The 15,517-nt window shown below is 34.4% G+C and overlaps 1 protein-coding gene and 1 long non-coding RNA gene across 6 annotated transcripts; both read right to left on the bottom strand.

Annotated features, from left to right (window-relative positions):
* Nucleotides 1–568: 568 nt before the first annotated feature.
* LOC124306857 (uncharacterized) lies at nucleotides 569–5,602 on the bottom strand. 3 transcript variants are annotated; one of them, XR_006908696.1, is made up of 5 exons: nucleotides 5,588–5,602; nucleotides 5,327–5,362; nucleotides 2,103–2,348; nucleotides 1,165–1,221; nucleotides 569–873 (listed from the first exon to the last, which is right to left on the bottom strand). It is a non-coding gene; the product is annotated as an uncharacterized LOC124306857 (long non-coding RNA). The 3 variants fall into 3 exon arrangements; XR_006908695.1 differs by lacking the exon at nucleotides 5,588–5,602 and adding an exon at nucleotides 3,734–3,819 and having other exon boundaries at nucleotides 5,327–5,341; XR_006908697.1 differs by lacking the exons at nucleotides 5,327–5,362; nucleotides 5,588–5,602 and adding an exon at nucleotides 3,564–3,578.
* Nucleotides 5,603–6,739: 1,137 nt separating this feature from the next.
* Nucleotides 6,740–15,268, bottom strand: LOC124306997 (GRB2-associated-binding protein 2). Of its 3 annotated transcripts, XM_046768248.1 has the most exons (8): nucleotides 14,949–15,268; nucleotides 13,519–13,647; nucleotides 13,208–13,394; nucleotides 12,696–12,980; nucleotides 11,418–12,143; nucleotides 11,087–11,226; nucleotides 10,786–11,005; nucleotides 6,740–9,942 (listed from the first exon to the last, which is right to left on the bottom strand). In XM_046768248.1, coding segments are annotated over exons 1-8 (1,770 nt in total). In that variant the 5' UTR covers nucleotides 15,030–15,268; the 3' UTR covers nucleotides 6,740–9,940. The 3 variants fall into 3 exon arrangements, with proteins under 3 accessions (XP_046624204.1, XP_046624202.1, XP_046624203.1); XM_046768246.1 differs by lacking the exon at nucleotides 6,740–9,942 and having other exon boundaries at nucleotides 10,498–11,005; XM_046768247.1 differs by lacking the exon at nucleotides 6,740–9,942 and having other exon boundaries at nucleotides 10,498–11,005; nucleotides 11,418–12,140.
* Nucleotides 15,269–15,517: the final 249 nt, after the last annotated feature.

Raw genomic sequence — 15,517 nt, 5'->3', positions numbered from 1 at the left:
ATGCGCCTGAAAATAAATCGTCCGAGCATAATATACGTGCATATACTATTGTCGTTGTACGATATGATGCGAATATGCGAGCTCTCGTAACGGAGGAAACGCGACACGGTGCGCATAATTCCGGATTATTTAAACTATCGAGGAGTCGAATTTCATAAAACTGAGCTTTACACGTTTTTGCCTCTTTCGAGTAACCAAGTCCTGTCTATAAATCAAACTTTGGGAACGACGGAGCTTGCAGTTAGAATTGCGTGGTCTTTGGGTTAAAATTGAAAACCCGATGTAAGCGTTATCATTATACGCAAATAAACTTGTGCAGCGGAGTAGAATTCAAAGCGACGTGACAAAATCCTCCGTTTAATTGGTTTTTATTGTCCGCTCAACGCAGAGGCTCGCATATTTTAATTAGCTTGTAAAAAATCACACCATCTGTATAACTATAATGAAACATTGTGATATTTCGTCTGCTTTGAGTCTGGGACATGACGAACAGCAACATTAAGGAATAAATTAACCTTAAGGCTACTTCGGTAAAACAAGCAAATCAGACAAAATCCAAACACAGCGATCATTTTCAGAGGTTTTGTTTTATTGCGTTGATGCAGTTATTATGAAATCAGCGATTGACGCCATGTATCATCAAATCTGACGTAGTACAAAGGTAACTGTATTAATTTGATAACAGCTGTGGTGGTTAAAATTATAAAATAACTTGGGCTTGATTGAACGTAAACGATGAATGAACCACGGCGATTCGAACCATTTTGATACGTCATAGCTTCGACGCTGTTTTCAGAAGAGATGGGTAGTATTTTCATTCGCACTTACAATCCGTACAAGTGCACTGTCCCTCGCTCTTACACTCGCACTTATCTGCAATAAGAAAATTCAAGATAATTACCTGCAACGCGTGAGAATTCTTAAAAAAAAATCGGAATGTCTATAGTATATTAATCGTAGTTATTTATAATCATCGACGATATGATGAGAATTTATCACGGTGAAAACTAATTGCAAGCCTGCACGTAATAATTCTCATTTAATTGTAAGATACCGATAATCGCCAATGATTTTTAATATCTTATCATGTGCCGTGTCTTTCAATTGCCTATCTTTTAATAATACACATTTATAGGTATAACTTTAGGTACATTATAGTACTACCTTGTGCGGTGTCGCAACATTCGCAATCGGTACCGCATTTGCAGTCACTGCAGACATCTGTAAAAGACGTAGATGGAAATAATTTATACCGATTCCTATACTCCCGGATACATTAACTGCGTTCAATTGGTAGATGTGATCAATTGCCGTTGGAAAACGTTACAGAAACATCAGACGTATTTTTCTTAAGTAAAAGGATTTATTTAAAGTAGACAAAAAACATTCCATCCTGATTGGATTGTTTGAGGTGGATATACCCGTGTTCAAATATTAATGCTAAGTAAAATATACTTGGAAACTTCTTTTTGGGTTAGAATTTTCGAGTAATTTAGTCCGGTTCAGTTACGATTTTATTTTCGTGTGAAAATTTTAATGCAAACTGTCTTATGCTGTGATGCAGATCAACTCGTCAAATGACAACTGAATTATTAGCTAATTTAAAAAAAATTATTCTTCAAACAAATAGTAAAATTTGTATACCACGCAAAAGTTGATTTACATGAAATTTTTTCAAAAACAACTACTCGAAGACTAATATGTAGAAATATATTAAATATGCAAAAAAATAAGTAATTGTGACAAATGTAATCCACAAAACCGGCATGAATAACTCCTAATGTACATGTAATTCAACAATTTACAATCATATTGAATTTAGTAACGTTATCGTAACGATTCATGCTGCGGAAGAACCGTTACTTCGCGATATTGGAATTGTCTAAAATTCGGGAAACCGTAATAGAACAAAACACACTCATATTTCCAAATCTTAGTTCCTTAAAAATCATTGTAAAATGAATAAACTGATGATTTTTCCCCAACGTTTCGTTACGATAACATAACTAACTTCAAACTCATAATTTACTAGGTTTTCAAAGTATAAAACTTGGAGCATTACCGAGGGCTAAGAAATATGAAAAAAATAAAGAGCCGCTTACCTTTGCACTTTTCACAGGGTCCAGGCATTTTTGCGTTTACTTACTGGTTCTCGGTAAACTTTGAAAGTTAAAAATCACTGAGAGGTTTCGAGGAGCTTCTGAAGACCGTGCTCTCGGCACGATCTATTTACGCAGTTATATTCACTCTGTAATCAACGGGTGTCGCTGCAGGACGTGTGCAATATTACGCATAGGAGATTGTTCGTTATCGGAATGTCGGTGCAACGCAACGCCTCTTCACCTTACCTTGAGTGTAAATATTTTTAAAAAAATTATGTTTGCCACACATTTGCAATGCGATAAGCAACTTATTACGCGGTAATTCAAACTGCTTTTATACGTAGAGAAATTTCATGCGAACCCGTCGAACGTCTGACCCTAACCACTTCTGATTTTGTTTAAAAAGTTTTCTGCGATTGCTCAATTATTTACAAATATTTGCAGTCATTTTGAAATGGAATATTTTTTAGGATTCTCAAAAAATTCTCAGAAACTGTATTTTTTATTCCAAAAATTTCAAGACCGGACCCACAATGCGCCGATGTGTTTTTCGCCATTTTTTTTCAGCGCTTTCAATATTTTTGGTCATCTAAAACATTGTTTGAACGGTCTGAAAATTCCGGAAAGATTCTCAAAACTTCTATCTTTCGCTCACAACATTTCTAGACCGGTTCCGTTGTGAAGGGATTTTAATTTTTTTTTTTATTTCTTTGCACATTCAACTATTTTTATCAACTTCGTGATGAAACCAATCTAGAAATGTTAAAAGTGAAAAATTGAAGTTTTTAAAATTTGAACTGAATTTTCTAACTGTTTAAACCACATTCATATTGAATCAAAAAATTAAGAGTGCTAAAAAAGAAGAGACAAAAGTCGGCTCATCATGAATTCTTTGAAAAAGAAAATAGAGTTTTTGAGAATTTTATAAAAGGTCCTTTTCAAATTTACTCTGAATATTTATAAATAATTAACCAGTTAAATAATAATTCTAAAAAAATTCAGGGTACTGTACAAAGTTGAGACAATTGCAGGAAATTTGTTGAACAAAATCAAAAATGGTGATGGTCAATCGTTGGTTGGATTCGCATAGAATTCCCCATACATTTATTCAATCCTAAGTTTTATCATGCTTTCATATGTACGCCCCGTATGCAATCCATTGTTTCATTACGTTCATTGAATGCAACATTCCGCGTATTTTTCCTCAGCTGATTAACGTCTCACGTTCATCGCGTTAATCAAACCATATTAAAATAGATATGGATACGTCAGAACAGTAATAAATTATACCAACGTATTTTCTTTAAACTTCCACTGACGAACGTAATGATGTTGCATTGAACGAATCTGCAGCAATATGTAAGGAATAATCATTCGATCGTAGCTCAGTTTTCGTTCTTGAAAGATAGCAAATGTGTTTCTGTGGCACAAGATACGTCAAATTCTAAATAAATTAATTACCAGTATTGTATAGGTCTAAGGAACGATGCTTCTTTTGCTTGCAACTTGTTTTCCCCTCGTACATACTATGCTGATAGTTATATTTTTAATGAAGAAATCAACAAACTTGGTAGGTCAAGAGTTAGTTATGCATCATTATCTCAATAAAAGTATGATAATTGATTAATTACGTTTCGCCGCAGAAGATAGAAGTCGGCGTGAGGTTTTTCATTGGGATGACCGTAGAGCCTGCCGAATGTTTCGAGACATCGTATTTCTGATATGCAATAGAAATTACACTGATTCTTTATAACGTAAATTGCAAGCAATGCCTGCGACAATTTTTCTCATCCATTTACTACACATAGAGACGTCAGATACGATACTTTGTAGCATGCAAATGTCAGTAAGAAAGATTTTCGCTAAACTTCGAACTGCATGAACAATATAGTATAAAAGTCAATTATTACAAAATAAGAATGAAGACTTGAATAGAACCAAGTAAAACTTATGAATTTTATAATCATATTCTTTATTTCTCTACAATACTAAATTATCCCGCAATATCCAGTCAGATTGTTCTTATCCAATTTCTACTCAGTATTTCACATGTCGCTTGGCAAGAAAATCATACTTCTGCATAGCGTTAGTCATTGCACGTGGAAAATTTTGAAAAACTCATTTGTGGAGTAAATTTTTCGACAGCTCAAAAAACAGCGGTAAACAACAAATGTTGGTAATCCTGTTACTGCTTTATCGATGGAGCCAATAACAACAATGGTGTTGCCTTCGGTAGAATCGCGAGAACTTTCGATGAGCTTAGAATGGCCGATAAAATGCCATGACTCGGTATATTAATTATAGAAGAACAACGCTAACATCTTTCGCTAACTGAGGTATGTCGGACAAACCCAATATCATTGCAGTTTTACGTAAAACTGAAACAGCTAACTACACTAATTGTAAGCAGCCTCTGATTCGAAACAGGAACTTGGGGCTAGCTTTAGTGGTAACCGCATGTCGGTAACAATTCCTTACTTACCATCATGAAAACAGTGGACAACGATGAGGCTGAAGTTAGCAGCGTAACGTGACGACACATCAGGGTAAAAAAATCTTCATCATTGGGCAATTTGGAATGACTTTCAAGGAGTTGGCTTTTCGAAATAATAGTATACTCTGTTTGTACTGGTTTACTAAATTTCGGATATTCCTGAAGGGTGAAGTAGCGATTTTTCCTAAACATGCATCGTTACAACGACGTTACTAGCTTCATTATTATAGATAATGCAAAGCATATTTACCAAAACGAACTGCTACTGCTGAGAGCAGTGATTGATAATGAACCAACTGTGCACGCAAAACGCGCGTTATTTCAGAATTTCATTAAAGAACAATCTTTGAACAATCTGAGGTAACATGTGGATACCGAATTTCCACAAAGATTTAACAAACAGAAATACGACTAATATAGTTTTTCGTTTACAATTAGATAGACAGTACCTGACAATTATTGTGACTTATAAAATTGTTTCGATCGATGTTTCCTAACAATGAAATTAAAGACGGCACGAATATTAACGTGAGGAGAAATTTTTCCTTTTTAAATTCCATTTTCTCTCATAGAAAGGTGAATCTAATTCTATAGAACGGAATTATGACCAGTGTTCGAAATATTTCGCGATCCAACCTTCGTCATCAGATCATAATGATCCTCTTACTACGTACTTTTTTCGCGACGAGAATCTAAGATTAATGAAATATTTTTAATGGCATTTACTTACATTTTTCCGAAGAACCAATCGGCATTCAATTCGTATCTGCAATCACATAACTCACATTACACTATACATCGAACACAAGTTTAATATTCGCAGGATGCAGACTATTATTTACGCGCTACACTTGACTTCACTCAGCGTCAACTATCCGCGTGTTGGAAAATACCTTTGACGGAATATGCGAGAAATTAATGCGCTGTATGGTCTGAACAACAATGACAAGTTAAATTGCCGAATATGTCACTCTGGCAAGAAAGCACTCACCAATTCACAATGCACTACGGAAAATACAATTTATACGATGCCACACAATGTTAGAATGCGTTCTTCGCCGGTCGCTCGCCGTAAGAGAAATAAAATGACAGATGCGAATCGCTTCAGAGTCGACGCACTTCACACCGGATCGATTACGCATGCCGAAAACTTGATCTACACACGATGAAGTTGCCTTTGAATTGTCACGGCGAGCGTTCGAAATTCAAAACTGAATCAACCCGTGAAAGCTGTTAGCTACTTCTTCGTTTCTAGTCTCTAATAATGCCAATACCCGGTGTGTACGCCGCTATTTTTTTCATTCTGTGATATGTTATAGCACATAGATTTATAATTAGAAGCAAATTTCCATTTGAACTTGTACAAATTGAAGTTCTACTCCTTCTAATAGTTTGTTCTATCAATAATATGATAAGTTAACAATAACGAGGAGATAACATCAAGTAATGCGAAATTTCCATGGTAATATTCTTTTCCCCGTATACACGTTATTGTTCCTAGATAGATAAAAACAAATGTTCATCGAGCAAAATGTGTACAGTAAAATAGGATATTTGTAAGTTCCTTATATATTTCCTAATCATGGATGCACCCAAAAATGGATGTACAAACCGCCTCATCCTACGTGGCTGTAATTATTTCGTTCGTAAAAAAAAATAAATAAAGGCAACTGAATCATTAATAATTAAAGTTAGTTACATGTAGATTCCAGAAAGTAATAGGTACAACAGGTAAGTAAAAAGAGAAAAATAGTTGCAACTACTGTTTTTTCAGGTGGAAAAAACTAAGATACTATACGATATCCTCGACGATCCTTGAAACTAATAAAAAGTTATTATAGTTGTCTAATAAAGAGTAAATGTAAACAATACAGAATTGGAAATAGGGTACGTTTCTATACTATCCAGCGCAGAAAGTAGCACATTACGCACAGTGCTTGTATACACATATTTTTGATTCAACACGAAATCTGCATTCAAACATCGTCTACTAACATTCTAAGAAGAATAAAAAAATATAGATTAAACATGCATGAAATAACTGTAAGTTTCCAACATTAAAGGTGAAGTTTTCATAACTGCTTCGATCCCTGGGATATTATTGAACAAAACAGGAAACGGTAAATCGATATTCAAAACTGAGCTATTTCGACATTTATTTATTATTTATATTTGTATTATAACATTGCCGATATGTTTTTCTAAACATATTGTGCGTGTTTGGTGTTATTATTTTTATATATGTACTAGAAATTAATATTGGTGGGTTTCAATTATATACCTATAAAATTGTACAATTTCTCGGTTGTATACTCCCTATAAATTTGAAGCTCCGCTTCAAACTTTGTAATAATATTGGTCTGTGTTACAATTTGCTGCATCTTTTTTACATATTGCATTACGTCCTAATAATCAACACTTTTGCCCCCTGTTTTACACGCTTCAATATTATTTTCAATTCTATGACATAGGATTTAGTATTCACTTTAATGTCACCAAAATATATTTTTCTCAATCAATAATTTTCGAGTTTCAATATTTTACTTTACAAAACTTGCAATTGATATCTGTACATAATACCAACAAGTTTTATCAATTTCATTTTCAATGAATACATTCAGAGCTGATCTTTCTTCAAATTGTAAAAATTTCAACACAATAAGAAAACAGTTATGAAAAATATTGACAATCAGCAAAAAGTGATGCTATTTTCATGCGAAATCTGACAATGACTCGAACCAAAAAGCCCACAAAAATTCATGTTACATTCAAAAGATTTTACTAAACAGGCATTCTGTGTAAAACTCTTTTTGTTTCCAACTGAATGATTAGGAGTTCACATGAATACATATTTTAAGTTTGACAACTGAAAGATATAACTGCTATATTCGGAAAACGAAGAAACTGAAAACTTTTTACAAAGATATGAGTCATGTTGGGACAATGCCGAATGCTTTGTTTACCTTGTCCATTCGTATGACATGCATTGAAACAATTATGTCGGTATAGTATCTATTATAAGTTGCGGGATGATAAGAAATAAGACCTCAATTATCAGACCGCAATAATTTACAAATAATTTAAGTGAAGGTCCAAAACATCAATAGTCAAATTTCAAAAGGATACAAGATAAACAAATAAAAGGGCTTACAACTAAAATGATTCGTAATAATGGATGATCTGTTCCGGGATAGTTAAATTCATTCGTATAATTTGGTATCTGATTATTAGGCCTTTCGGTTAAAAAAATTATTGTTGCCTAGTGAACCTCGAAAAATTACAATGTTAATAAAAGTGAATAAAAATTGCATTAATTGTGCTTAATTAATTGACTGTGACCACTGCTTTAGTGATACGTCAACAAGAAAACTCTATCCCTTAAAAATAGAACTAAAAAACATTAAAATATTGATATTTTATAAAAATAAAAATATATGTGTATATGTATAGTTATTTATGTACATACTTATGTATGTATGTAGTACATATATGTATAGTTATATAATATGTATATGGCATGCAGTGTCTCTAATATTTAAATCCGCCAATTATAATATTACTATTATTTGACCTATCAGCACTCACATATTTGACAGAAATTGCTATTTTGTACAGTATATATTTACGGGCGTATATATCAGTATATAATGTGTAAAGAGCTGTTACCAGCAATCAGAGAATATCTGACTTGTCTAAAAATTTGTCCTGAATAAGTTTGTGACACAGTTTTGAAATAAACACAGGAAACGAGAAAAAAAATTTAACCTCCTACCTACACGATTATGTGAAATATTTAGCATATTTATGTGTAAGTATATATGTATATTGTATATGTATACCTAGCACAGATTAACGATAGATATTAAACATTAAAGTATAGGCACGTTCATATATTATAATATATTTGTCTATTATTATAATTATATATTAGCTAGAAGCAATATATTTTATCAAACGCAAGAATTTTATGAAACTCGACAGCGCGTTTGTTTCAAAATTCGTTGCAAATTTTAAAGATAAAGGGTTGCACATCGTTGAGACTTTCTTATACGGAGTACTAACTTTTGTATTTATCATTATGAAATGATAATGTTATCAAAGTTATCCTGGCAATTATTGTAAAAAAAAGAAAGTCTTTATGATAATATTATAATATTGAAACTGATACTTTTTAGAATATAGTGAATTTTTCTGACTTTTCATCTCTGCAAATTACACGCAATTTAATCGTAGTTGAAAATAAAAACTCTTAAAGGTGATACAAAATAATGCAGATTTTTATCGAAGACACTTTTTTTCTATCACGATTGAAATTATTATTAAGTTTATCATTATATTTTTGGTTTACTAAAATATTGCTATCAAACTCCGATAACTTTTACCTCTGAATCAAATATCAGCACATACTAAATACCACTAATACCAACATGCGTTGGAGACGCATCTCTCAAAAACATTAAACAAATGTGCAACAAAGTGATTCTGCTATAAGAATAACACATTAAGAGTTCCGTCAAAATTTTGATGAATCGTGATTAAGTTTGAAAAAAATTTAGTCTAAAGTATTGGAGAAGCAATTTCAAGTATTCTGGATATACGCTGAAGACGTCTTTCACATAACTATTGGCTTTAGTATTTTCTCAGACAAAAATATAGGAGAATTTTGTAGAAGTTCCTGAATCCCAAACAGTGATTTCGTCGAATTAAAATTATTAAAAATGTGAAAAATAGCGGCTTTACTCATTCTAAATCCCTGAGATTGTAAATTCGACAAAAAATAAAATTATAAGTCCTAAAGAAATCGTTGAAATCTGTGCCAACTGCTCGCGATTCCACATTAGCTTGCGCTTTCGATATTTACGCATATCATTGTAGGATTGATCAGTAAGTTTGACGTTTTTTATCACGTTATACTTTGCTATCCCACACAATAACTTTCTCCAGCAATTTTCAAAATTGTCGGAATGTTGCATCGGCATACGATATTCTAAATTATTCAATTTTATCGAATTATATTCTCAGGTGTGACGACTCATTAGATCCAGCAATGCCCTACGATTTATCTAGCTGTCAATGTTACGTCTCTGTTAATTAGTTTTAATCAATATTATATAGTGACAACTACCATTTCCCACACCGTCAGTTCCTTTTCATCCATAGATAAAAAAAAAAGTTGTCAATACTTATCATTTTTCTACACGCAATTCAAGAAATCTTGGGAGTCTATATACGCGAATAAGGTGCAATGCAACGAATATCAGTTGGTGAATTTGAATTGTTACTGTTTTGAACGGTTTCCATCGATGAGGATTTATAGTCAAGCAACTCATTTCACAGTTATCTTTTCTGAAATAAAAAACAGAAAAAAGAAACATAATTAAAGATAAATATACAGCCCTTTAAGGTCTTCTGAGATCATTAACACGTCGAAACGCGTACTAAAATTTTTCCGTCAATAATACTGATGTAATAAACAAAAAACCGAATCAGATTGAAATTAGTCAACTGCATAAATTCAATTTTTTGAGATGGGCTAGACTTCATTTGTCCCTTTTTAATAATTGGCTTTCATTGCGATAATTTATTACATCGATAAACGTAAGCATGTTTATAAAGTACGACTGTTAAATTGCTATACATGTATGGTGACAGAGTGACCATCTCTTTAGACTCTGTGGCTTTCTCAATGAGATGCTACTAAATATGACATAAACTCAAACAACAACATTAAAATTGCTGCCTTCGCAGTCAGAAGTGAGTTGTAAGTAATGTTGGTTAATTTATCAGCCAATTAGAGTACACAGAACAAAGAATACGATATGTATTGCACCTAACAAGAATGAAAAATAAAAAAATACGCACCTCATATATATATATATATATATATATATATATATATATATATATATATATATATATACACAGTCTATGTATAAATTGTGCTATGAAATTAAGGTCACTATTATAAAGGTTATACCATCCCGTCCTACGACTCAAATTATTCCTTTCTAATTCAATACAGTATCACCCGTTTATCGTTATCAAAGAAATCGGCGCAACATGCATTTCTTTGTATTCCACTTTTCGATTTCTATGATTTTCCAGGATAGAGAGTGTCTTATATCCTATTTAAAATCAAATCATGACACGCCACATTAAGCACATTGAGTTACGTAAGTTCAGCTGTACATTGCGCTCTCTCTTCTTCTACTAATTGTCTGGTTCGATTGAAGGCCTCAGTTTTAAGAAAATCTACAGTCTTATAGACTGTTGTACTCGGGGGTGACTGGGCAGGTGGCAAAGGGGACGATACAAAACTTCCTTGCAGATCCAAGTCCAAGTATTGCAGAACTTCGAAAGAACGATGCGAGGCAGGTATAAATGTATTCTGATCTTGAAAGTAATATATCTGGAAAAGTAAATAGACAACCATGTCAAAACACATATCAATTTAATGAATAATTCGTAATTACGACCAACCGATATTTACCTCTTCTTTGTCATCGCACGTATTGTTATCCTCATCAGACGTCGACTGATGTCGAATCGACTGAGAGTGAGTTGGCGGTGTCGGACTGGGTGCCGCACGTATTCTGCCTTTACCAGGTGGCGATGCTAATTGTAATGGTCCTGGAATAAGAAATAGAAAAATATTATTTACTAGTTTGATTTCAAACTGTTATTGAAAAAACAGAAGAATATTCGAATTCTGGTGTGCCTGTATCACATGGGTTATAAATTATGGTAACTTACACATATGTAGATTCCAAATAACGCTCCCCGACTCATAAGTAAATTTGAATGGATTCCCACAAACTTACCATCGATAGGTGGTTTAGTGAGAGATGGCTTGAGTTTCCTGTTAATACTTGGTGGCTCAGCTGGTGAGTGCTCGGTTGAACTTGATTCCGGTACTGATAGAACAGGACCAGGTGATGGTTCATTGCTAATAATTGAGGTCGAATCACTAGTTCTTCTACCTGGTTTCAAGTCTCTGTAAACAACTGGAGGTGGTGGAGGCATTAGGGATGGTACAACGCTCGATGAGTCTCTAGTTAGAGGACTAGGCAAGTTTGAGTACGTTGCCGTTGTTGATGATTCGGAACGTGGGCTAGATGGTTCGTCTTCGTGAAAATCGTATCGAAAAACGTGCCCATCGGAGTTTGTAGGCGCAGCATTGGAATAGCAATGCCTGCCTGGTCGACCCGCGGTATTTGTGTTTGGATCCGCATTCGATCCTGGCTGATGGGATCGAGGAAAGTCGTAAGTTTCATCGGTCACAATTGCTGTAGCCGGAGTAGATGGAGCGGGAGTGGCAGGAGTCGTGGGCTTGGAACTTTCCGCCGCACTATCAAGATTCAAATAATTATGACCAAAGTTCTCTGGCACCATATGGGGAGGTTTTGGAGGTCGTGGAGGTGCTGGTATCTTTTCTACAGCCGGAGGTGTCACTGAATCTACGATCTGAAGCTTTCCAAATCTTTTCATTACGCTCCAAGATCCAATCTCTGCATCTCCTGATACGTTGCTTGGTCTAGCTTCACCTGCTTAAAAAAATTTTCGGTTCGAGGTAAAAAATTTTTTCCTCAACCTTAAGGGATTCTTACATAATGGATCAGAATGAGAAAAAAAATTTATCAAAAGAAAGTGACGACAATTTCTAATAGGCAAATGGTGGATCAAAAACGGTGTAAAAAGAAAGTGGTCCAAATAGAAATTTCAAAAAATGACAGTAAAAGTTAATATGAATGCAAATAATAAATAAAGTAAATTTCCAACCAAAAACATTCGGAAGAATGAGTTTCTCATAGATGAAATTCTAGGCACATCAGATAATAAATTTAATTTGTACAATCATAGTTGAGTCGATGTCAATGTTATGTAACATATTACTAAAAAGCTCAAAACAATTAAATGAGCCTTTACGAAGGAATCAACACATGGATTGATGTTCTAAAAACAAAATCTAATTCAAGGGAGACAGCATCTTCTTTCCTTACAAATCATTGCAAATACACTTAAATTTTGAAAGCAATATCCGTGAGTTAAAGCTGTTCAATTAAGGTCAACTGCCGCTTTAATTACAAGTTTTTACTTACGAGACGAAGGAAATGTCTCCCAATTAACACTAGGAACTGGAGAAGTCCATTCATCGTCAGTAAATACACTTTCTGCATCAGTTGTAGTCGGAGATCTGGGTGGAGAGGGAGCCAACTTTCTTGGGGCATCATAATATTGTTCTGTATTCTGTCCCAGGGCAGAACTAAGAGAGCTTGTGTCGTTCAAGGAGCGGCCAGAAATGCATTCACTGATTGGAATGTAGGGTCCAGATATAGTACTGGTTGGTGAGATCGGAGGCGACTCTTGAGGCTCGAATGGAAATACTGTTGAAGAGAAAAATTGAAACATAGACAACTTTAGTTTACGTCACTGGAATGTGTTAAAAGTATATTCGTCTACACAGCAAAAATACCAAAGAACCAAAAAATGTCTTTCGTAAACAAAGATCTGCGTTTTCAAATTCAATTAATAATTAATAAACAAACAATTTGTAACAGAATTGTTAATTTAACAAGTAGTTTTAGATATAGATACTTATTTTCAGACTTACTTTGACAGTGCGGCTCATCATCCTGTGTGTAAGCTTTCAAACCGCAAACCTGGCAAACTGCATCAACCCACTTGTTCATGTCAGCTTCGCTCTCTGCCACCAGGTAGTAAGTTCTTTTCGGAGTCTTCACGTCGAACATGAACTGATATTTCTGCTTTCGATTTTCAAATCTCAAGCCAGCATCCACCTGCACATTTGTAGTTGATTAATCAACGATTATTCTCATTCTTAAATGGCAAATAACTTGTAATTTTTGGCAAAAACTAACTTTAATGACGTTTTTAGAATTTTTTGGAAATAAAAATAATTACCTGCTCGCATTGATCCAAATCTATGCGGCCCTTGAGCTTTCTGCAACGTCTGTCTGTGTAATATTCCAAGAAATATTGTCCAGGCAATTCTCCGCTGTGACGGAGCGCGAACCAACGCTTTCGCCATCTCTAGAGCAATCAGTTTCGAGGTACGATACACGATAAGAATTTGTTGAATGTTCTCCTGCTTCAATGTTGTTACGAAAAACAAATTGGGTGTGGCAGACAACAATAATTACTTGACAAAATGAGGTGCATATGTAGCATAATAACACCAAATTGATTTGAAACAGTCCAATATCTAGATCTATCATTGATAACTTTTGTGAAACATTACTTTCTGTTGGAATTCAAATAATTGGACAGTACTGATGAAACAGGTTTTTTCTGGTTGCAACAGATGCTGACTAGTTAGTTACGTTGGAATCAGTTTCAAGGAGATTCATTTTCGTTGCAGCATAATTCACAGAGCTGTGTGTCAATGAAAACTAAGATATTGAACGCTAGTGAATAAATCAGAAAAGTAAGAGTTGAAATGTATTCATTATGAGGGAAAAATATCATAATTCAAAAAAGATATAAGGAAGATTACATACGAATGAATGGAAACAGTCAAATATTATGAGATTTGCCTAAAATAACATTATTTTTATGTGCTTCTACCAAATTGCACAAATTATTCATCAACAATGCTATCTACATCTTATGACAAGTGATTCTGCACCACTTACACATAAATAAGATTACACATAAATAAGAATAAAATTAAGTATTCTAACTGAGATGTCAAAGAATACTGATAATTATGTATAATCACTTTGAGGCTTTGATTAGATGCTCTAAATAAGTTTACATTTGGAATAGTTGCCTGTAAAAATACTGGAAACAGTAGCTCAGCAAATATGACAAAGACGACTAAGATTAAAGTAAATTGACAACGAACAATGATTATTAGGAATACATCATAAATTTAAGTAGGATAAACCGAGATCTGAAGTATGTGCAACACACAGATACCTGACTAGCTGTCCGTGGTGGCGTTGAGCCAATTTCCACAGTTGAGCAAACAATCAATGATTATTAGGAAAAACCCAAGCGAATAAAAAGATTGATTCAGAATTGAATTGGGAAAGACAAGACTACAAATTTTTTTGGGGTCTCACGAGTATCCAGGTATGAGGTGGAAAGGATATCTTTCACTTCCTAGGTTAGACTGACGGTTATATTGTTAGGAAAAATGTTAACCCATTTAAAACGGCTCGAAGTGTCCCGATCAAGAGTGGGGCTTGACGATGTATGAATCCCGTTCAATTAAAACAGGGGTTATCCGAGCGTTAAATGGGAATGATTAATTGTCGGATGATAGAAGCCCTGGTTAACGTAAACAATGGTAAGAGTCATCTTCGATTAGATTTTAGAGGAAACCTTACCGCTTTCCACAATTTTAAGGGTGGCGATTTTATGAGCCAGCCTTCGTGGACGATTTCTTGGCTTGTTTTGAGCGTATCCATACCCTACACACTTCTTAACGAGTCGTAACGATTAATGACACATCATTGAGAAGACCGAGCGACTAACACGCACGTATTCGATCCATTTATCTATTTTTGGTCGATACACAGGCAAGTAGCTCACCAACGAGCATCGTAATCTCGACACACAACCAAAGTTAGTTTGTAAGATAAGGTTATCTCACTTCGTTCGTCACTACAGGAAGTTTGATCCACGAACGTCTAAAAGACATAGTATAAAGTACGTATAAAGCAATGGTATAAAGAGGACTGAAACATCTGCTATTGAAGTCATAGGGTGATTTTTAATCACGAGTGTGACGTCGCAACTGCTGTCCCCAACGATTCCAGAAGCTAGACACTGGATCTAATCGTGATGGCACAGCTAGACGCAATCAGTAGTTCTGGGTGACCAAATACCAACTAGCATTGGAATGCACTAGACAGTGGATGCTCAATCCCGCTTTTCGAACAAACCGGGAATAGGA

This window comes from Neodiprion virginianus, chromosome 6 (genome assembly GCF_021901495.1).
Source record: "Neodiprion virginianus isolate iyNeoVirg1 chromosome 6, iyNeoVirg1.1, whole genome shotgun sequence".
In the NCBI taxonomy this organism is placed as follows: domain Eukaryota; kingdom Metazoa; phylum Arthropoda; class Insecta; order Hymenoptera; family Diprionidae; genus Neodiprion; species Neodiprion virginianus.
This window is presented reverse-complemented; position numbering and strand designations above follow the sequence as displayed.